At 45.9% G+C, this 22,842-nt stretch overlaps 1 protein-coding gene across 6 annotated transcripts in view; it reads right to left on the reverse strand.

The window, feature by feature from the left end:
- LOC130274184 (uncharacterized) overlaps positions 1–22,842 on the reverse strand; it is a 139,652-nt gene that overhangs the window by 47,178 nt on the left and 69,632 nt on the right. For all 6 annotated transcript variants that reach the window (XM_056522208.1, XM_056522206.1, XM_056522207.1 and 3 more), the window contains exon 2: positions 5,144–5,280. In XM_056522208.1, coding sequence (XP_056378183.1) covers positions 5,144–5,191 — 48 coding nt within the window. In that variant the 5' untranslated portion in view covers positions 5,192–5,280. The remainder of the gene's footprint in view (positions 1–5,143; positions 5,281–22,842) is intronic.

Genomic DNA, 22,842 nt, shown 5'->3' on the forward strand with positions numbered 1-22,842 from the left:
AAGAATCTCTCTTATCTCCAGTCTGCCCAACGACTGAACCCTCGCCAGGCTAGGTGGTCGTTGTTCTTTGCCCGTTTTAACTTTGAAATCCTGCTGACAAGAACATTAGGGCCGATGCCCTCTCTCGTTCTTCAGATGCCTCTGAAGTGGAAGCCTCTCCGCAAGACATCATTCCTCCGGACTGTCTGATCTCCACTTCTCCAGCTTCCATCAGATAAACTCCTCCAGGGAAGACCTTCGTTTCTCCACGCCAGCGCCTCGGGATTCTCAAGTGGGGACACTCCTCCCACCTCGCAGGCCATGTGGGCATCAAAAAATCCTTGCAACTCATCTCTCGATTTTATTGGTGGCCTACTCTGGAGACTGATGTTGTTGATTTTGTGCGGGCTTGTACTGTCTGTGCCCGGGATAAGACTCCTCGCCAGAAGCCTGCTGGTCTCCTTCATCCTCTGCCTGTTCCTGAACAACCTTGGTCACAGATTGGTGTGGACTTTATTACTGACTTGCCCTTATCCCGTGGCAACACAGTTGTTTGGGTGGTCGTTGATCGATTTTCCAAGATGGCACATTTTATCCCTCTTCCAGGCCTTCCTTCAGCGCCTCAGTTGGCTAAGCAATTTTTTATACACATTTTTCGCCTTCACAGGTTGCCCACGCATATCGTCTCGGATAGAGGCGTCCAATTTGTGTCTAAATTCTGGAGGGCCCTCTGTAAGCAGCTCAAGATCATCCCCAATCCAATGGGCAAGTAGAAAGAATTAATCAGGTCCTTGGTGACTATTTACGACATTTTGTTGCCTCCCGCCAGGATGACTGGGAAGATCTTCTATCATGGGCAGAATTCTCATACAACTTCAGAGTCTCCGAATCTTCTGCTAAATCCCCATTTTTCGTGGTGTACGGCCGTCACCCTCTTCCTCCCCTCCCCTCTCCCATGCCATCTGGTTTGCCCGCTGTTGATGAAGTGACTCGAGATCTTTCCACCATATGGAAAGAAACCCAAAATTCTCTTTTACAGGCTTCATCCCGGATGAAAAAATTTGCTGATAAAAAAAGAACTCCCCCCATTTTTGCTCCCGGAGACAAGGTATGGCTCTCCGCTAAGTATGTCCGCTTTCGTGTCCCCAGTTATAAACTGGGACCACGCTATCTTGGTCCTTTCAAAATCTTGTGCCAGATCAACCCTGTCTCTTACAAACGCCTTCTTCCTTCTTCTCTCCGTATTCCCAATGCCTTCCATGTCTCTCTTCTCAAACCACTCATCCTTAACCGCTTCTCTCCCAAAATTGTTTCTCCCACTCCTGTTTCCGGTTCGTCTGACGTCTTCTCGGTGAAGGAGATTCTAGCATCCAAGACAGTCAGAGGTAAAAGATTCTTCTTGGTTGACTGGGAGAATTGTGGCCCAGAGGAGAGATCTTGGGAACCTGAGGACAACATCCTAGACAAAAGTCTTATCCTCAGGTTCTCAGGCTCCAAGAAGAGGGGGAGACCCAAGGGGGGGGGGTACTGTTACGCCAAGGGCTCCGGGTCCCCGCTCCTCCCCGGAGCGCTCGCAGCGTCCTCTCATTCGCAGCGCCCCGGTCAGACCTGCTGACTGGGTGCGCTGCGATATTACTCCCAGCCGGGATGCGATTTGCGACGCGGGACGCGCCCGCTCGCGATGCGCATCCCGGCTCCCGTACCTGACCCGTTCCCCATCTGTGTTGTCCCGGCGCGCGCGGCCCCGCTCCTTAGGGCGCGCGCGCGCCGGGTCTCTGCGATTTAAAGGGCCACTGCGCCACTGATTGGCGCAGCAGGCTTAATCAGTATCATCACCTGTGCACTCCCTACTTATACCTCACTTCCCCTGCACTCCCTCGCCGGATCTTGTTGCCATTGTGCCAGTGAAAGCGTTTCCTTGTGTGTTCCTAGCCTGTGTTCCAGACCTCCTGCCATTGCCCCTGACTACGATCCTTGCTGCCTGCCCTGACCTTCTGCAACGTCCGACCTTGCTCTTGTCTACTCCCTTGTACCGCGCTTATCTCAGCAGTCAGAGAGGTTGAGCCGTTGCCGGTGGATACGACCTGGTTGCTACCGCCGCTGCAAGACCATCCCGCTTTGCGGCGGGCTCTGGTGAATACCAGTAGCAACTTAGAACCGGTCCACCGACAGGGTCCACACCAATCCCTCTCTGGCACAGAGGATCAACCTCCAGCCAGCCAAATCGTGACAACGCTACACTACTCTTTAAACAGTATTTGTCTAGAACAGCAGCAGGTGATTACTTATGGCTGTCCTTTCACAGTATGTAGGCCCTTTACAGATTAACAGGTACAAGATGGTACACTACTTGGATGTACTTATGCGGTATGCACTTATGAGGGCAGTGATATGCGTAACTATACGCAGAAAAAACTGTATTTTTTGTAAAACACCAGTCGGTGAATACTATTGTTTGGACTTTGACGGTATGGAGCACCTTGACAGCTTAACAGGTACTAAATGGTACAATACATGGATGTACCTATGCAGTATGCACTGATGAGGGCAGTAATATGCGTAACTATACACAGAAAAAACTCTTTATTTAAAAAAAAAAAAACAGCCGGTGAATAGTATTGTTTGGACTTGCACAGCATGTAGCCCCTTGATAGATTGACAGGTACAAAATGGTACAAATGCACTACAGTCCACTGAACAATCACGTATTTCTGAACAGCAGCAGGACCCAACAGTGCAGCACCACAAAAAAACTAAAAATACAGGGATTAAACCCTAAATTGCACTCTGTCGCCCAATTCTGAGCAGCAGGAGATTTGGGGAACAAAAAAAAAAAACTAAATTGGGCTGAAAAATGAGGAGATAAGATGCTTCAGAAAGTTCAGGCAGCTTGGAGATCTGTATGAGGCAGCTGACAGCTATCTGCCCCTCTCTGCTGCAATGCTCAATAGCGTGAATAGGAGGTTTAGCTATCAATGATCCTTCTCAGTGTAACAGCACAGCACTCTGCACTCCTGCCTTTCCCTAATGCTGATGTGACTAGCAGTTGCAGTGTAACGCTGTGGTATGAGCTATTCACACACACACGCAGTCCCGTCCTCTCCATCTGAGTGCATAGATGAAATGAAGTGAGGCAAGATGGCCGCCGATTATATAGGGGCTGTGACATCACAGGGGTCAGTGAACACTGATAGGCTGCATCTCACATGTGATTCAGGGTCAGCCCGCCTACCTTCATTCCCGCTGCTGTTTACCGCCCTCCCATAATCCCCTGCCCCATGTACTCACATGTGGATCCACCATCTTAGGTCTCCAATAGCCTGGAACGCTGTAAAATGGAGTTTAATGAAGCGAATTGCGCAATAGAATCGCGGCGATATTCGCATTCGTTGCGAATCAAATTTTTCATGAAATTCGTAACGAATTCGGGTTTGTCAACTTCGATTCGCTCATCTCTAATCCAGACCATGCTGTAATTTGTCTAATGGAGTCTACTAATACATAGAGATATTTTCCTCACCAAGAAACACAAAGGTTGATGTGATTGATGTGTGTACAGCCTAAAGTTGCTGTAAAGCACAAGCCTTACTGCTACATTCACACTACAGAATTTCCGAGCTGAGAAATTCTGATTGGAAATTCTTGTGCAGCAGCCTCCTATTGTCTTCAATGGGAATCGTGCACACTGCAGAATTTCTGCAGTGGAAAACTGCACAGAAATTTCACACAGTACACTACTATTTTTACAGCGTACACTAATATATATGGGATGTGGAGGGAAAAGGGTTACTAATACACTGGCTTCACAAGGTGCTATGTAAGACGAAAGGAAAGAAATAGCAGCAGCAAGGAAGTATTGAACTGCTGCCCTGAACCCTGCAGACTAAAGAAATGGAGGGGGCTACACCCAGGAGGCAAAACTGTGTACATACAAGATTAGAAACACTGGTATTCACACAATTGACAGCTGTAAAGACTATATGGGTTGTAAAATGTTACAGGAAAGCCTTGACTTACATTTCAGGCACAGTGAAGACCCTCTGGAGGAGGCAGACTCAGGAAGTATGCATACAGACATGCATATACACAAATACTGTCCTTATTCTGTATTTATAAAACATTACATTCTCTAAAAAAATAGGTATAAAGAGGTTATCCAGCCAAAACTGTTTTTAAGCTATGTGTCTAGGCTTGCAAATAACATTAAAAAAGCTTAAACGTACCTCCCTCGCTCTTTGCCAGGCTCCAGTGTCAGGTAGTCCCGTCTGTGGCCGAAGTTTCTCATAGCTGCAGATCGTAGCGTCTGCTGCTGACGTAGCACACAACACCATTCAGCCAATCACTGGCTGCAGCGGTGTCCAACCTGAGTCAATGATTGGCTGAGTGTGAGAAAGAAGTAAAAAAAGGTAGGGGTGCCCTCTCATGTGTAGTGGGGAAGTGGTTGGACGGCAAGAAACCACTGCACCCAAGGTAATGTGATGTCCTGCTGGGGTTATCAGCAGTGACAGCACCTCACCTGGGAAGTGGGTGGAGTGGAAGGCGATCGGGGCAGTTGTGCAGCTCGAAACCCCTATTCGTATCCGCAAAGGGTATGGAAACAATGGAAACAGGAAAAGGAGAAGGAAAAGGGGGTTATGAACAAGCGCTACTGCTATTGAGAAAAGGATTCAGGATGCCACTGTAGCATAGGACAGTTTATTAAGGTTCAAAGCGATAGGACAACGCATTTCGGCACTAGAATGTGCCTTCTTCAGGTCCACAAAACATTTAATATATGACGTCCTGTAGCCTGTGTTGTGCTAGGTTTGTCCTATCGCTTTGAACCTTAATAAACTGTCCTGTGCTACAGTGGCGTCCTGAATCCTTTTCTCAATAGCAGTAGCGCTCGTTCATAACCCCCTTTTCCTTCTCCTTTTCTTGTTTCTAATGATTGGCTGAGTGAGCCATTATTGCTGAGATGAGTCCATCTCAGAAGTAGCAGGATTTATTGGGATTCATTTTAAAATGAATTCACCATAGCTGTCAGGGCTCTGTTATTGACATAAGAAAAGATGCAACTGTGTACAGAGTCTTACTAATGGAAAAAAGCAGGCAGAACCTTGTATGATCAAATTATGATAGGAAAGTTTACAGTAATTTGCAAAAGTGACAAACTGATTCATACCACATAGTTAATGTCGAATGTCAAGACGTTCTCCTGATGGTCCAACATTGTTTTCCTATTGTATACACAGGAACGGGAACTAGCTCTTGTCAACAATATTATCAGGAAGGGAATGGCGATACTATATTTGAGGAAAACTGAAAAGAAAGTAAACAAAAAGAGTTCAAATGGATAATAATTCAACTATATAACAATTTATTGTATACACCATAGTGTTTAGAATGTACAACATTCATAGGTATTTATACAGCTTTACGTAGTTTCTACAACTTGTTCCTCTGAACAAGAGTACAATATGTCTAAAAAGTAAGGAATTGCCAATATAAAACAAAAATACAATTATGTGTAGAAACAGCAGCGGCCGACACTGGCGTATATAGCTGTATACGTCAGCTCCCAGGCACAGAAACGGCATATAGTCCATGAAGAAAGTGCATAAATGGTGGTGCTCAATCCACAAGTGCTTGGTGTCCCACCTGCTTTTTGTATATCTTCCACGGAATAAAGAACAGCATTGAATTTACTTGGTGAGTGCCTCCATCATCTTTACTTCACTTGATGAAACGAAAATGGTTTCTTGTGCTACAAACCTAAAATTTTATCAACTATCAAACCATTTTCACTTCAATTGGGTGTTTTCTTACTGTACAAACTAACTAGAGTTTGAATTTAGTCATTTAGTATAATTAAATCTCTGACTGTTCGATTGGTGGTGGTCTGATCTCCAGGTCCTAGTATTTGACTATCTGAATATAAGTTGCACGCCATTGTTTAGAAGTCAAACCCAAACGTCCCGCTGTTCTGCTGTACCAAACTTAGATCACCACAGGGTTCTATGGTGATCCAAGTTTTGCACAGTAAAACAGTGGGCAGTCAGAGTATTGTGGTTGTACAATGAACATAATCTGGATAATAAAATACATCTCCACTACAGCTGTCTGAAAGCAGCCTTCTATATCACCTACAGCAATATTACCGTATTACAGTATTTAGGAATAATTTATGTCTCTTTCTTCTAATATTACAAATATGGCATGTTGAGGGACTTTGGATTCTGATGTAATATTAGACCTTGGTCAACAGTGTCCTTATGGCACAAAGTTTTCCACATTACCATAGTGAAAAAGTACTGAATAGTTTTTTTTGCCACATCATTGTTTCTGTGTGTGTTTTACAGTTCTGTTAGACTGCTTTTCAGGAATTTTAGTTATGTGTAAATGATTAAGGAGGATTACAAATATTTTAATGGAATGTAACTAGCAGACTTTTAAGATAAAGCAATGACTCAGAACATTTAGTGTTGCTCATAAGAAAATGGGAAGTCACATGAACACTTTTTTTAAAGTCCCTGCAGTGGACTATTTATAGCAATATTTTGATTTCTATTCCTGTTCAGTGCTATGCATAGGCATAGCACTGATCAGTAATATCGGTGGTCTACTACTAAGGTCTGCCGGAAGGTAGATCAGAGGAGATCACCGGAGCGGCACAGCAGGTGAGAGAAGCTCCGGCCTCCATCCTGACACATTGGTTCCCTGTGATTGTGCCGCGGGTCCAATGAGTCTCTGTAGGCTCCCCCCTAGTACTTCAGATGCTGAGATCAGTATTAATTATGGCCACTGAAGCGTTAATGGCAGAGGTCCACCATTAGTGGTGGGTCCCCAACTGCTCATATGAGCCAGGACCCACGGTCTTTGAAACAACTGCAGCTCCTGTGCTCGCTGCATTAATCGTACATGCCACAGGGGGAAAATATGTACACCCTGGTGTGCTAAGTACGACCTGCATCCTTTAGGGGTCAAAGGTGGCTAAGGCTGTTTAAAAATCAAGCACACCTTACATTGTCTGCTCTAAGTCTGCCTCATCTTTTAGGTGGTATAGTTAACGGCAAGAATTTTTTGGCAACTTATCATTGCATTTGGTGCAATTCAAGACTTGACCCCTTGCTTGCCATTTTATGACCACATTAAATATGGCGCACACCTGTATACTTGTGGTATGAAAACAATAAATCTTTATAGAATATATTACATATGAACATACTCAAAAGCCCTGATTTACTAAGAGTGGAGTGTACTTTATTTTTGTGGGTTTTAATTCTCCAAGAGTTTTTCCATGGTATTTACTAATGTTTCCCTACGATTTGCACTTTTCCCTACATTTTGCCTTTTTTTTTTACAACTGCTCTGAGCTGAGGGGTTTTTCCATATCTCAAATTCACATTTTCTGTGGAAACATTAGTAAATATGTTGGGATTTTTCAAAAATGTTGGCAACACGCTCCCTTTTCCTGGCAGGTATGCCCCTTTTTTGGGTTTTCTAAGTAGAATGGAGAGTTGGCCAGTTTTTTTTTATTTTGGCGCAAATTCCGGCACAGACACAAATTGTGATGTAATGCAAAACATTCTGGCGCACAACCTGACAAAACAGATCAGGTTTATAATAGTAAATCAGGACCAAAGTCTTAAAAACAATAAAAAAGGCTCAGAAACTGAACCTACAACTTGAGGGTACTATGGACCCCTCCTACAAAGCACCCATCCTAAACATGAACATAGAATCATCAACTGGTCCAATAATTGTGACACACAGCTAAAATTTTGCTACAATAACAACACATAATACCAAATTTGTACAAACCTGACGCAACCAAAAATCCTGAGTCAAACAAGTGACACAGGCAAGGGACCAGATAAAAAGGGTATAATAAATATATCCTTAGGATATATTTGAAATTCCACACATTCTGTCCTCTATGGGTGACTTCCCCAGTGGTGCAGAGGGGTCTATTATCACTTCAGAATAGTAAGCATCAGTTTTGCATAGCAGCATCAAAACATTCATAATAATATAAAGTCTGCACAGTTTGATTACTGTTCGTATGGTCTGTCTATACTGTGGATGTTCTTTCTTTCTTTTCTCCTTTCTTTCCTTCTTTCCCTCTGTTTTCTTTTCCCTCCATTCCCCCATTCAGCCTCCCCTCCCCGTTTAACCCCCCCCAATCCTCCCTTTTCCCCTCCTCTCACGGATTCAAACCTAGCAGTCTTTTTCTGTTTTTGCTACTTAGAGTAATTAAGCTGTTTTATTATAAGACTATTATATTGTTATCTTTGATGGTTTACTGGTATGCTTGTCTCCGTGTATGGAGATGTCCACTATTTGTTCTTACTAGTGCTTTTTCAAAACAATAAAAATTTCTAATTGTAAAAAAAAAAAAAAAAAGTCTGTACAGTTTCTCAGTGATTTAAGAATGTTCTAATCCAGAAATGTGGCCAGAAGATACAGAAAATGGAACAACAGTATGTTTACATTAGATAGTTGTAAAACAAAAATAGAGAAACAGAAACACAGCTGCACATCCACAATCTGCAATTTGATCTAACAGGTTATCAGCATAAATTTCTATTCAGAGTGGGTCCCTAACCTAACATTGGCATAGCGCCGGACGGTGGCCACTGCCACCACAACTCCATGCCCAGAGGGGGAATGATCTAGTGGCCAAGCAGCCCCACTGCTGGCAGACCAAGCCCCTGGCTCCAGGCCACTCCACCCCACAGACAAAGCACCACAGTAACAATGACTGCTGCAGAGCATGACACCAATCTGTGTAAATTAGCAGGAAGCTGCATTAGGGCCCCATTCCTTTCTGGCAGCCTCCCAGTCTCGGGCTGGGAGCACATGGTAAGTGAGGTTTTCACATCTGTTCACACTGGTGCGGGCTGTGTGGCGCCCATTGCTGCCCTGACGCCTTGTCTGTGGGGAGGCATGGCCCAGGGACTGGTTTGAGTGGCATTGGGGCTGCTCTTCCATTCCCCCTGTGGGCACTGGTGTTGTGGCGGTGGTGGTCGCCACTCAGTGCTGCGTCATTTTATGCTAGGAATGTTAGGGACCTGCTACTTACAGGTGGCCATCACATGGCAAGCAGGCTTGCACTTCATGATCATAAAGTACACTAACGACCTGTTAGTTTAATAAATGTTGCTGAGAGGAATTTGATCAAGGTGCATGTTGTGGGTGTGCGACCATGTCTGTTTTTTTCTTTAGCTGAATTCACAATAAATTAGATAATGCATGACATTTTTTTTGTGCCCTCAAAATTTTTAAAAACTATGCTTCCACCAGTGCAAACCACTCTCCATACTTTAAAGGGATATTCCAGAATTTTCCAGGATGCTGCAGGGGCTAAAAAGATGGTGTAGTTCATAATCAGGGCCGGCCCTACAATGGGTCCCGCTGGGTCCATTGGACCCAGGCGTGCCGCAAAATGTGCCGCAAATTGCCGCACTGAGAAGATTTTTGACCCCTTCGCGACCTATGATGGACCTAGTCTGTCATGGTGTCACTCAGGGTCTATGGAGCGGGCTCCTTACTCGAGCCCGCTCCATATTCGGCAGCCCCCAGCTGACCCCCCCTCCGGACCAGGCTCTATCAAATGAGTGCAGATCACACAGATCATTGAAGTTCTATGGAACTTCATTGATCTGTATGAGGAATCTTCGGATTCCTCCTAAAAGTCCCCTAAAAGACCAATAGAGTGTAAAAAAAAAAAAAAAGAGTTTAATAAAGGTTTAAAAAAACACACATTAATTCCTTCCATATTAAAAGTTCAAATCACTCCCCTTTTCCCATATAAAAAACATTTGTAATTGTCGAAACTATTAAAATATAATATTATTAATCCAGTATGGTAAATGGTGTAAAAGTGAAAAAATACAAAACCCCAGAATTGCTTTTTTTTATTATTTTTTTATCAATGGCATAGTACCTTTTTTTTTTTTTGGGGGGGGGGTGGCAGCATTTCACTCCAGCACGATGTCTTGGGCCGGTCCTGTTCACAATATAGTGTCTGTACCTGTGTTTCATGGTGGTCTCGCAATTCTTATGTGATCTTTTAATGAGTGTCTAAGGTTTTCCCAGGTTGCAGTGTGGCCTGAGACATTACATCACTAGTCAGGTGTTCAAAGGAGCCTGTCTGCTTCAATGGGTGGAGCGACCACTGGGTGGGAGGAAGATCAATATTTACAGTGCTGCGGGGAATTGTCCCAGGTGTGCTTCAATGGGTGTGGTGGCTGATGTGTGGGAAGAGAAAAGTGACCTCATACTTACAAACAAGAGATCCTGGCATTTGTAGTTGGAGGGAGGGAACTCTAACAGGAAATAGCCATTTAACTAAAAGATAGCAGTAATTTTATGGTGGACTCACAACATCGCCATTTAGCTCCAAGATGAGCATGGATCCTTCCTAAGCCTGTCCATTACTTTCTGGCAGGTAAGTACTAAATTAACCTTATGGTAGATACCCCCTTTAAATACAGTCATTGCAAAAGAGGGTTCAGTGCCTAGAATCTGATTATACTGTTGTAACATCACTTTGTGCCTAGTATAATCGCCCTCCTGCAGTGCTGTGACATTTTTGCAGTCTTCTGCTGCATGGGCATCACTAGACCCCTTTGTATTTGGGCCCATAGCGCCACTGTGCAGGGAAAAACCACCAGAGACCTCAGAGCTGAATCATTACTGAGGCCACTTTATTCTCAGGGTTAATGGAGGGGTCCCAGAGGTTGGATGCCCATTTATCATAAAGTGATGGCTCATCCTGATGATGTGACACAACTGAATTTTTGCAATATGTACGGATGGAAAATTTTCGGTGACAGGTCGCATATAGTGGGTGCCACAGAGAACGTGCAAGAACTAGGACCACTCGGAAATGTGCCGTCTCTATAGATGACAATGCCTTTTTGGGTGAATTCTGCAGTAAGTCTTGACATGTCAATTTTTCTGCGGAGGCTGAAATTTGAATTTCTGTGCCAAATGTTTCTGGTAGGGAAATTCTGCCTGGTGGACGGTGCAACACTACAAAATCTCCGCTTCCACAGATTCCGCTCATGATTAAGTCCTAAATGAATTCAAATCTGCCTGAGATAAATAAATTGAAAAAAAAATCATAAAAAAATAGGACAGAGTAGATCAGTGTTTCCAACCAGTGTGACTCCAGCTGTTGCAAAACTACAACTCCCAGCATGCTTGGACAGCTTTTTTTTTGCAACAGCTGGAGTCACACTGGTTGGAAATCACTGGACTAGATGGTCCAATTGATTTGTTTATGCTGTCAATTTTCTATATTTTACCCAGTTTGGGGCAGCAGAATGATTACTTGCTCTATTAGTAATGCTCCTTCTTGTCAGCAAGACATGAATGGCTGAAGTTATCCCAGAGGGCTGCTGTGGGGGTCACTGTCAATTGGAATAAACTTTAAGGGTACGATCAGACGAGCGGATTTACAGCATATTTTATGCTGCAGAACCGGCACTGAAGGACCTCTGTATGCTGCCTTTACATGTGCCTGCTCGGAGCGGCAATATGCCGCTACGTGCAGACATCCTGGCGCATGTGCATTGTACTCGCACACATTGCGGCCGTTCCCCCTGCTGTATGAGGAAGGCCGAGAGCTGCCGCATTGTGCGAGTATACTGTGCATGCGTGCGGCGACTCACATATAGCAGTGTGTCTGCTCGTAGCGGCGTATTGCCGCTCCAAGCAGGCATGTGTAAAGGCAGCATACAGAGGTCCTTCGCAGTTTTGCAGAATTCAAGCAGAATTTCTGTGCTTTCAAAACACAGATTCCACTCCAAATCATAGTTCTATTAAAGTCAATGGGGCTCTGAAGGGAATTCTGGAAAAATTTTAAGACTTGTCTTAGAATTTTGTGGAATCCGGAATGTGGAACAGTAAAATCCCCATTGAAGTAAATGTGCAATAAAATTTGGGGAACGTCTGTGCAGAATTTTGTGTGGAATAGCCTGAAACTATTGAAACTTGAAACTACTGAAAAAATCGCATAGAAGCAATACTATGTCTTCATACATGTATATAGATATTTTAAATCATAGAAGGGAAAAAACCCCAATTGAAGTCAATGAGACAGATTTAATGCAGACTTTGTTGTGGAATGTACACCAGAATCCACATGGAAATTGCTCTTTTTTAACATAACTGGCCATACAGAAGAAATGTCCCAAAATCTCATGTCTATAATACATGCCTAATAAAAGGGACAGATGGTTAGATTCTAACCCTTGCAATTTGGACACAAGCGACAACAGATAAAATGAATGCTTCACCGATCACCTGCATGTAGCATGAGATAGGAATGATGGATGTCTTTATATTAGATTTATGGCAACTTTAACAGCCCTACAAAAATAAGATTAAAATTATTTATTCGGTTTGTTTAGCCGAGAAATTGATAATTTTCTTCTGGACTATAAACTTCCTTTCTTCCTGAAAATTGAGCTGCAAAATATAGTGTTGTTGTTTATATATATATATTTTTTTTGTTTTTTTTGCAAAAATTGCATTTGTTTATTAATCTAGTATAGGGATGAGCGCCGCGGCCATGAAATTTATTGCTTTCAGCGGGGTGGGGGTGGAGCGTTGCAGGGGTGCGGGTTGCATGGCCGTCACAAAGTTATTATTTTCACCACAGTGTGCCTCCAGTTGTTTCACCACTACAACTCCCAGCATGCCCTGACAGCCAATAGATGTCAGGCCAAGCTGGGAGTTGTAATGGTGAAACAGCTGGAGGCACCCTGTATAGGGCGGAAGTCCCCCCCAGCAGGCATCAGTGACGTCACGCCTGCTGGGGAAGTCTGCCTGGTAAGTGAGCACACTACCAGGCAGACAAAAAGGCATTTCTAGGATAGTAAAACAAAAATTAAGGACAGGGAGGGGGTTAGGGATACATGGGCAATAGGCAGGGACAGAAAAAAAAAAGGATGGTGGGAGCTACTCTTTAAAGGAGTACTCTAGTGCAGAGTATTCCTGCTCCGTCCTGCCCGGGCTGCAAAATAAATGAAAATGAACCATCACTCACCTCCCTGGGCTCCCGCGGAGTGCCACTACAGCTGATCGGTCCTCCGGTCCATCTCCTTCCTACTTCTGGGTGTAATGAAGCGTTACATGGTGCTCAGCCTATCGCCGGCCGAGGTAGAACATCGCAGCGGCCAGCGATAGGCTGAGCGCCATGTGACGCTTTGTTACACCCGGAAGTATGAAGTAGAGGGACTGGAGGACAGATCAGCTGTAGTGGTGCTCCGTGGGAACCCAGGGAGGTGAGTGATGGTTCATTTTCATTTATTTTGCAGCCCGGGCAGGACGGAGCAGGAATACTCTGCACTAGAGTACTCCTTTAAGTTGGACTGGTAATAAAGTATTCTGGAGTACTACAATCATTTGGAGAAATATGTACTGTACAAAGTGAAACTGAACATTCTTGTATCTGTCTAACTAAAATACTGTTTGTTGCCTGACAAGACTGCAAACACAGAGTCTGAGGTTTGTGTGTCCTGGGGAAGTGAACCAGATTTTCCAACACAAACTAGAGTGAATGTTTAAAACAAACACTTGCGTTGTGGATGTAATGCCAAAAAAAAAAAAAAAAAAAAAAAAGGCCATAATGACTGCCAAATAGGTATCAGCTAAAGCTATAGATCATTGCTAATGCTGTGGAAGCTAGTATGTCAGAAATATCGCCTAGATGTCTGGGAACCGCATCAATCTTTATATCCATCCGGCCTGGAAGTGGCTGTCAGAGATGGTTGGAAAGCCAACTTAGCCCAGGCAGCTGTGCTGCGCAACTTGTGTAACTCCCATTGAATTAAAAGGGGTAGTAATAACTTGCGTAGAAGAAATAGCTCACAATGATACACTGTTAGAATACCATTAGAATCAATGACAGTTCTGCAAATTGCATAAATAGCTGCCTTTGCTGTTTTTGGTTTCCCAACCACCTATGGCTGCTGCAAGCCTTGTCGGAAGGGAACATGTCCTTGTTCCAAGGTAGGAACACCCCTCCACCCATGCTACAGAAATGTATTAAACAAAAGACAGAGCTTACACAGCGATGTCCATGCAGTTTTACAAGACAGGCTCCATTTTATATTTAAAGGGGGAGATTTATCATTATATATACACGGGTTTTAAGCTCTATATTGCATAAAAATTGTGCCATTGCGTATTTTGTGTGTTTTTTGCGTAATTTTTGATAGAAGATCACATCTGGAATTCTAGGTTATGGTCTACGGTAGAGCTAATTACACAGTGTAACTCAATCGATCAACTGCATATTTTTAGTATAGATGCTCAAAGTTTGCACAAGTAGCAAAATAATTACACAAAAATAAACCTGCACGGAGGACGTGTAAAACTTCGCTCTAAATCGGGGTCATCCCAGTAATAGCTGTAATGTCCCGGCACTTTGGAGAGGTTGTGACCCCTGGCTAATACCGGACCTCACCATTAGCGGTGATGCCCGGTATTGCCCCATTAGACATGGCAATCAAATCTGATCACCGGTCTAAAATATCCAGAAATACTTCCAGGCAGCTCAGTGGAGCAGAATGGGGACCACCGCGGTAAAACAGCGTGGTCCGATTAGCTATGAGGAGGTAGAATGTTCAAACTTCAAACTGTGTAAAATTCAAACTCCCTGTTCTGGATGGGAGCAGGAGATTGCACCAGTGTAGACTGTAACCATGGTCATTATACAGCTAAGAATACCACTGTATGTGAAGGGAGGGAGAAGGAGGTATGCTGTTAGGTCTATGTATATGTGTCATCATGTGTATGCAGCAGGGCTGAAAGTGTGATTGTGTAAATGTAGCAGAGCTGAGTGTGTGATTGTGTATATGCAGCAGAGCTGAGTGTGTGACTGTGTGTATGCAGCAGAGCTGTGCGTGTGACTGTATCTATGAAGCAGAGCTGAGTGTGTGATTGTGCATATGCAGCAGAGCTGAGTGTGTGATTGTGTACATGCAGTAGAGCTGAGTGTGCGATTGTGGATATGCAGCAGAGCTGAGCGTGTGACTGTGTATGCAGCAGAGCTGAGTGTATGATTGTGTATGCAGCAGAGCTGAGTGTGTTGTCATGTGTATGCAGCAGAGCTGAGTGAGTGATTGTGTGTATGCAGCAGAGCTGAGTGTGGGATCATGTGTATGCAGCAGAGCTGAGTGTGTGATTGTGTATATTCAGCAGAGTTGACAGTGATTGTGTGTATGTAGCAGAGCTGAGTGTGTGAGTATGTAAATGCTGCAGGGCTGAGTGTGTGACTGTGTATATGCAGCAAAGCTGAGTGTGTGACTGTGTGTATGCAGCAGAGCTGAGTGTGTGACTGTATGTATGTAGCAGAGCTGAGTGTGTGACTGTATGTAGCAGAGCTGAGTGTGTGATTGTGTATATGCAACAGAGCTGAGTGTGTGATTGTGTATATGCAGCAGAGCTGAGTGTGTGACTATGTGTATGCAGCAGAGCTGAGTGTGTGATTGTGTGTATGCAATAGAACTGAGTGTGTGGCCATGTGTATGCAGCAGAGCTGAGTGTGTGGCCATGTGTATGCAGCAGAGCAGAGTGTGTGATTGTGTATATGCAGCAGAGTTGAATGTGTGATTGTGTATATGCAGCAGAGCTGAGTGTGTGATTGTGTGTATGCAGCAGAATTGAGTGTGTGATTGTGTGTATGTAGCAGAGCTGAGTGTGTTATTGTGTAAATGCTGCAGGGCTGAGTGTGTGACTGTGTATGAAGCACAGCTGAAAGTGTGACTGTGTGTGCAGCAGAGCTGAGTGTGTGATTGTGAATTTGCAGCAGAGCTGATTGTGTGTGATTGTGTGTATACAGCAGAGCTGAGTGTGTGATTGTATGTTTGCAGCAGAGCTGAGTGTGTGATAGTGTTTATGCAGCAGAGCTGAGTGTGTGATTTTGTATATGCAACAGAGCTGAGTGTGTGATTGTGTATATGCAGCAGAGCTGAGTGTGTGATTGTGTAAATGCAGCAGAGTGAGTGTGTGATTGTGTATATGCAACAGAGCTGAGTGTGTGATTGTGTATATGCAGCAGAGCTGAGTGTGTGATTGAATGCAGCAGAGCTGAGTGTGTGATTGTGTATATGCAGCAGAGTTGAGTGAGCCATTGTATGCAGCAGATCTGAGTGTGTGATTATGTGTATGCAGCAGAGCTGAGTGTGTGACTGTGTGTATGCAGCAGAGCTGAGTGTGTGCGTGGTCATGCTAACACATAAACACATTCAGCTCTGTTCCATACACATGCCGCACACTAATTTCTGTTACATGTACATGATCACACACACAGCTCTGGTACATGTACACAGTGTTTACCAACCGGGGTGCCTCCAGCTTTTGCAAAACTGCAACTCCCCGCATGCCAAGTTTTGCAACACTTTGAAAACACTGATAGAGGTAAGGGGACAGATTATTTAGCAAGATTACATATATTTTTTTTAAATCCAAACATTCTGTGTATTTTATAAAGATTTATGATTTTACTACGTGTTGGTGGACCGGTTCTAAGTTGCTACTGGTATTCACCAGAGCCCGCCGCAAAGCGGGATGGTCTTGCAGCGGCGGTAGCAACCAGGTCATATCCACCAGCAACGGCTCAACCTCTCTGACTGCTGAAGATAGGCGCGGTACAAGGGAGTAGACAAGAGCAAGGTCGGACGTAGCAGAAGGTCAGGGCAGGCAGCAAGGATCGTAGTCAGGGGCAACGGCAGGAGGTCTGGAACACAGGCTAGGAACACACAAGGAAACGCTTTCACTGGCACAATGGCAACAAGATCCGGCGAGGGAGTGCAGGGGAAGTGAGGTAAAAGTAGGGAGTGCACAGGTGAACACACTGATTAAGCCTGCTGCGCCAATCAGTGGCGCAGTGGCCCTTTAAATTGCAGAGACCCGGCGCGCGCGCGCCCTAAGGAGCGGGGCCACGCGCGCCGGGACAAGACAGACGGGGAACGAGTCAGGTACGGGAGCCGGGATGCGCATCGCGAGCGGGCGCCTCCCGCATCGCGAATCGCATCCCGGCTGAGAGGGATATTGCAGCGCACCAGGTCAGCAGGTCTGACCGGGGCGCTGCAAATGAGAGGATACTGCGAGCGCTCAGGGGAGGAGCGGGGACCCGGAGCGCTCGACGTAACAGTACCCCCCCCCCCCTTGGGTCTCCCCCTCTTCTTGGAGCCTGAGAACCTGAGGATAAGACTTTTGTCTAGAAAGTTGTCCTCAGGTTCCCAGGATCTCTCTTCTGGGCCACAGCCTTCCCAATCCACCAAAAACATTTTTTTCTTTCTGACAGTCTTGGAGGCCAGAATCTCCTTCACGAAGAAGACGTCAGAAGAACCGGAAACAGGAGTGGGGGAAACAAGTTTGGGAGAGAAGCGGTTAATGACGAGTGGTTTAAGGAGAGAGACATGGAAGGCATTGGGAATACGAAGAGAAGGAGGAAGAAGGAGTTTGTAAGAGACAGGGTTAATCTGGCACAAGACTTTGAAAGGGCCTAGATAGCGTGGTCCCAGTTTGTAACTGGGGACACGAAAGCGGACATATTTAGCGGAGAGCCATACCTTGTCTCCGGGAGCAAAAATGGGGGGAGTTCTTCTTTTCTTATCGGCAAATCTTTTCATCCGGGATGAAGCCTGTAAAAGAGAATTTTGGGTCTCTTTCCATATGGTGGAAAGATCACGAGTCACTTCATCCACAGCGGGCAAACCAGAGGGCAAGGGAGTAGGGAGGGGGGGAAGAGGGTGATGGCCGTACACCACGAAAAATGGGGATTTAGCAGAAGATTCGGAGACTCTGAAGTTGTATGAGAATTCGGCCCATGGTATAAGATCTGCCCAGTCATCCTGGCGGGAGGAAACAAAATGCCGTAAATAGTCACCCAGGACCTGATTAATTCTTTCTACTTGCCCATTGGATTGGGGATGATAAGAAGAAGAGAAGTTTAATTTGATCTTGAGCTGTTTACAGAGGGCCCTCCAGAATTTAGACACGAATTGGACGCCTCTATCCGAGACGATATGCGTGGGCAAACCGTGAAGGCGAAAAATGTGTACAAAAAATTGCTTTGCCAACTGAGGCGCTGAAGGAAGACCAGGAAGAGGAATAAAATGTGCCATCTTGGAAAATCGATCAACGACCACCCAAACAACTGTGTTGCCACGGGATGAGGGTAAGTCCGTAATAAAGTCCATACCAATCTGTGACCAAGGCTGTTCGGGGACAGGCAGAGGATCAAGGAGGCCAGCAGGCTTCTGGCGAGGAGTCTTATCCCGGGCACAGACAGTACAGGCCCGCACAAAATCAACAACATCAGTCTCCAGAGTAGGCCACCAATAAAAACGAGAGATGAGTTGCAAGGATTTTTTGATGCCCGCATGGCCTGCGAGGTGGGAGGAGTGTCCCCATTTGAGAATCCCGAGACGCTGGCGTGGAGAAACGAAGGTCTTCCCTGGAGGAGTTTGCCTGATGGAGGCTGGAGAAGTGGAGATCAGACAGTCAGGAGGAATGATGTGTTGCGGAGAGACCTCTACTTCAGAGGCATCAGAAGAACGAAAGAGGGCATCGGCCCTAATGTTCTTGTTAGCAGGGCGAAAATGAATTTCAAAGTCAAAACGGGCAAAGAATAACGACCACCTGGCCTGGCGAGGGTTCAGTCGTTGGGCAGACTGGAGATAGGAGAGATTCTTGTGATCAGTGTATATGCTAACTGGAAATTTTGATCCCTCCAGCAGGTGCCTCCATTCCTCAAGCGCCAATTTAATGGCTAGTAGTTCTCGATCCCCGATGGAGTAATTTCTCTCCGCCGGGGAGAAGGTCCTAGAAAAAAAACCACAAGTCACAGCATGCCCGGAAGAATTTTTTTGTAGAAGGACAGCTCCAGCTCCCACTGAGGAGGCATCTACCTCCAATAGGAAGGGTTTAGCTGGGTCAGGTCTGGAGAGCACGGGAGCAGAAGAAAAGGCAGACTTGAGATGTTTAAATGAGTCTTCCGCTTGGGGAGACCAGGACTTAGGATTGGCATTTTTCTTGGTGAAAGCCACGATAGGAGCCACAATAGTGGAAAAGTGTGGAATAAACTGTCTGTAATAATTGGCGAACCCCAAAAAACGTTGGATAGCACGGAGTCCGGAGGGGCGTGGCCAATCTAAGACGGCAGAGAGTTTATCTGGGTCCATTTGTAGTCCCTGGCCAGAGACCAAGTATCCTAGGAAAGGAAGAGATTGACATTCAAAGAGACATTTCTCCATTTTGGCATAAAGTTGATTGTCCCGAAGTCTCTGAAGAACCATGCGGACATGCTGGCGGTGTTCTTCTAAGTTGGCAGAAAAAATCAGAATATCGTCCAGATAAACCACAACACAGGAATATAGGAGATCGCGAAAAATTTCATTAACAAAGTCTTGGAAGACGGCAGTGGCGTTGCAAAGGCCAAAGGGCATGACCCGATACTCAAAGTGTCCATCTCTGGTGTTAAATGCAGTCTTCCATTCGTCCCCCTCACTGATCCGGATGAGATTATAAGCACCTCTTAAGTCCAGTTTGGTAAAGATGTGGGCACCTTGTAAGCGATCAAAGAGTTCCGAGATAAGAGGTAAGGGGTAGCGTTTTTTTACCGTGATTTTATTAAGTCCGCGGTAATCAATGCAAGGACGTAGGGAGCCATCTTTTTTGGACACAAAAAAAAATCCAGCTCCGGCAGGGGAGGAGGACTTGCGGATAAACCCCTTTTTTAAATTCTCCTGGATGTACTCCGACATGGCAAGAGTCTCTGGAGCAGACAGAGGATAGATTCTGCCCCGGGGTGGAGTAGTACCCGGGAGGAGGTCAATAGGACAGTCATAAGGCCTGTGAGGAGGTAAAGTCTCAGCTTGCTTTTTGCAAAAAACATCAGCATAGTCCATATAAGCCTTAGGAAGACCGGATACAGGGGGAACCACAAGGTCACGGCAAGGAGTACTGGGAACCGGTTTAAGACAGTCCTTGTGACAAGAAGTACCCCAGTTCTTGATTTCTCCTGTGGACCAATCAAGGGTTGGGGAATGGTGTTGAAGCCACGGTAATCCAAGAAGAATTTCAGAAGTGCAGTTGGAGAGGACCAAAAATTCAATTTTTTCGTGATGAGGTCCGATGCACATTAGGAGAGGTTCCGTGCGGTAACGCACGGTACAGTCCAATCTTTCGTTGTTAACAGAATTAATGTAGAGGGGTCTGGCGAGACTGGTCACCGGAATGTTGAACCTGTTGATGAGAGAGGCCAAAATAAAATTTCCTGCAGATCCGGAATCCAAGAAGGCCATAGCAGAGAAGGAGAAGGTTGAGGAAGATATCCGCACAGGCACAGTAAGGCGTGGAGAAGCAGAGTTGACATCAAGAACTGTCTCCCCTTTGTGCGGAGTCAGCATACGTCTTTCCAGGCAGGGAGGACGGATAGGACAATCTTTCAAGAAGTGTTCGGTACCGGCACAGTACAGGCATAGATTCTCCATGCGGCGTCGTGTCCTCTCTTGAGGTGTCAAGCGAGACCGGTCAACTTGCATAGCCTCCACGGCGGGAGGCACAGGAACGGATTGCAGAGGACCAGAGGAGAGAGGAGCCGAGGAGAGAAACCGCCTTGTGCGAACAAAGTCCATATCCTGGCGGAGCTCCTGACGCCTTTCGGAAAAACGCATGTCAATGCGGGTGGCAAGATGAATAAGTTCATGCAGGTTAGCAGGAATTTCTCGTGCGGCCAGCACATCTTTAATGTTGCTGGATAGGCCTTTTTTAAAGGTCGCGCAGAGGGCCTCATTATTCCAGGATAATTCGGAGGCAAGAGTACGGAATTGGATGGCGTACTCGCCAACAGAAGAATTACCCTGGACCAGGTTCAGCAGGGCAGTCTCAGCAGAAGAGGCTCGGGCAGGTTCCTCAAAGACACTTCGGATCTCCGTGAAGGAGTGTACAGAGGCAGTGACAGGGTCATTGCGGTCCCAGAGCGGTGTGGCCCATGACAGAGCTTTCCCAGACAGAAGGCTGACTACGAAAGCCACCTTAGACCTTTCAGTAGGAAACTGGTCCGACATCATCTCCAAGTGCAGGGAACATTGCGAAAGAAAACCACGGCAAAACTTAGAGTCCCCATCAAATTTATCCGGCAAGGATAATCGTAGGCCAGAAGCGGCCACTCGCTGCGGAGGAGGTGCAGGAGCTGGCGGAGGAGATGGTTGCTGGAGCTGAGGTAATAGCTGCTGTAGCATCACGGTCAGTTGAGACAGCTGGTGGCCTTGTTGCGCTATCTGTTGCGACTGCTGGGCGACCACCGTGGTGAGGTCGGCGACAACTGGCAGTGGGACTTCAGCGGGATCCATGGCCGGATCTACTGTCACGATTCGGCTGGCTGGAGGTGGATCCTCTGTACCAGAGAGGGATTGGCGTGGACCGTGTTGGTGGACCGGTTCTAAGTTGCTACTGGTATTCACCAGAGCCCGCCGCAAAGCGGGATGGTCTTGCAGCGGCGGTAGCAACCAGGTCGTATCCACCAGCAACGGCTCAACCTCTCTGACTGCTGAAGATAGGCGCGGTACAAGGGAGTAGACAAGAGCAAGGTCGGACGTAGCAGAAGGTCAGGGCAGGCAGCAAGGATCGTAGTCAGGGGCAACGGCAGGAGGTCTGGAACACAGGCTAGGAACACACAAGGAAACGCTTTCACTGGCACAATGGCAACAAGATCCGGCGAGGGAGTGCAGGGGAAGTGAGGTATAAGTAGGGAGTGCACAGGTGAACACACTGATTAAGCCTGCTGCGCCAATCAGTGGCGCAGTAGCCCTTTAAATTGCAGAGACCCGGCGCGCACGCGCCCTAAGGAGCGGGGCCACGCGCGCCGGGACAAGACAGACGGGGAACGAGTCAGGTACGGGAGCCGGGATGCACATCGCGAGCGGGCGCCTCCCGCATCGTGAATCGCATCCCGGCTGAGAGGGATATTGCAGCGCACCCGGTCAGCAGGTCTGACCAGGGCGCTGCAAATGCGAGGATGCTGCGAGCGCTCCGGGGAGGAGCGGGGACCCGGAGCGCTCGGCGTAACACACACTGCCTGTGGAGAGGGATCTGGGGGAGCAGACCGAGCAGCAGCAGTAGAGGCAAGGTTCTCTTCGCATTGTGGGTTGTCCCATGCTGCCTTTTGATGCCGCTTCATGTGTAGAGACATTGTTTGTTTACTCATACCCTGGCCCCGGCTTATTTTATGTTTACAGAGACGGCACAGTGCCACATTTTCTGCATATAATTTTCAAACACAGTAGGATACTGGACAGGGACAGCACCACCTGACTGTGCCCCTCCTTTGGAAAAAATGTTTCTTGAGCCTACAAATGCAGCATCATTCCATCACCTGAAGCAATCAGACCAGCAAGTCTGTTACCTTTCACAGGTGTTTTGGCCCTACCTTAGCTATGCACTTTTCGCTGACATTACCACTACCCTCTTGATCTGAACATGTCATTTCCAAGTAATCAAGTGGCGGAGAAACCTTCACTCTTAATGCTTTTAATGCAGATTTATGTTCAACACAAATAGAAATACTATATGTTTGATAAAACCCAGAAAATACAGGTAACTTGGCCTAAAATGCATATTCCAAGTTCAATCTCAACACTTTCAATCCATATTTTTGTTAAACACAAGTAGAAACACTATTTGTCTGATTCAACACAGGAAACACAGGCAACTTAGCCTAAAATGCATATTCCATGTTTACTATAAACACTTTTAAAATGCACATTTATGTTAAACCTATGTAGAAATAACATATATTTGATAAAACCCAGAAAATACATGTAACTTGACCTACAATGTTTATGTCACATTCACTAT

Source organism: Hyla sarda, chromosome 5 (assembly GCF_029499605.1).
Source record: "Hyla sarda isolate aHylSar1 chromosome 5, aHylSar1.hap1, whole genome shotgun sequence".
Lineage (NCBI taxonomy): Eukaryota > Metazoa > Chordata > Amphibia > Anura > Hylidae > Hyla > Hyla sarda.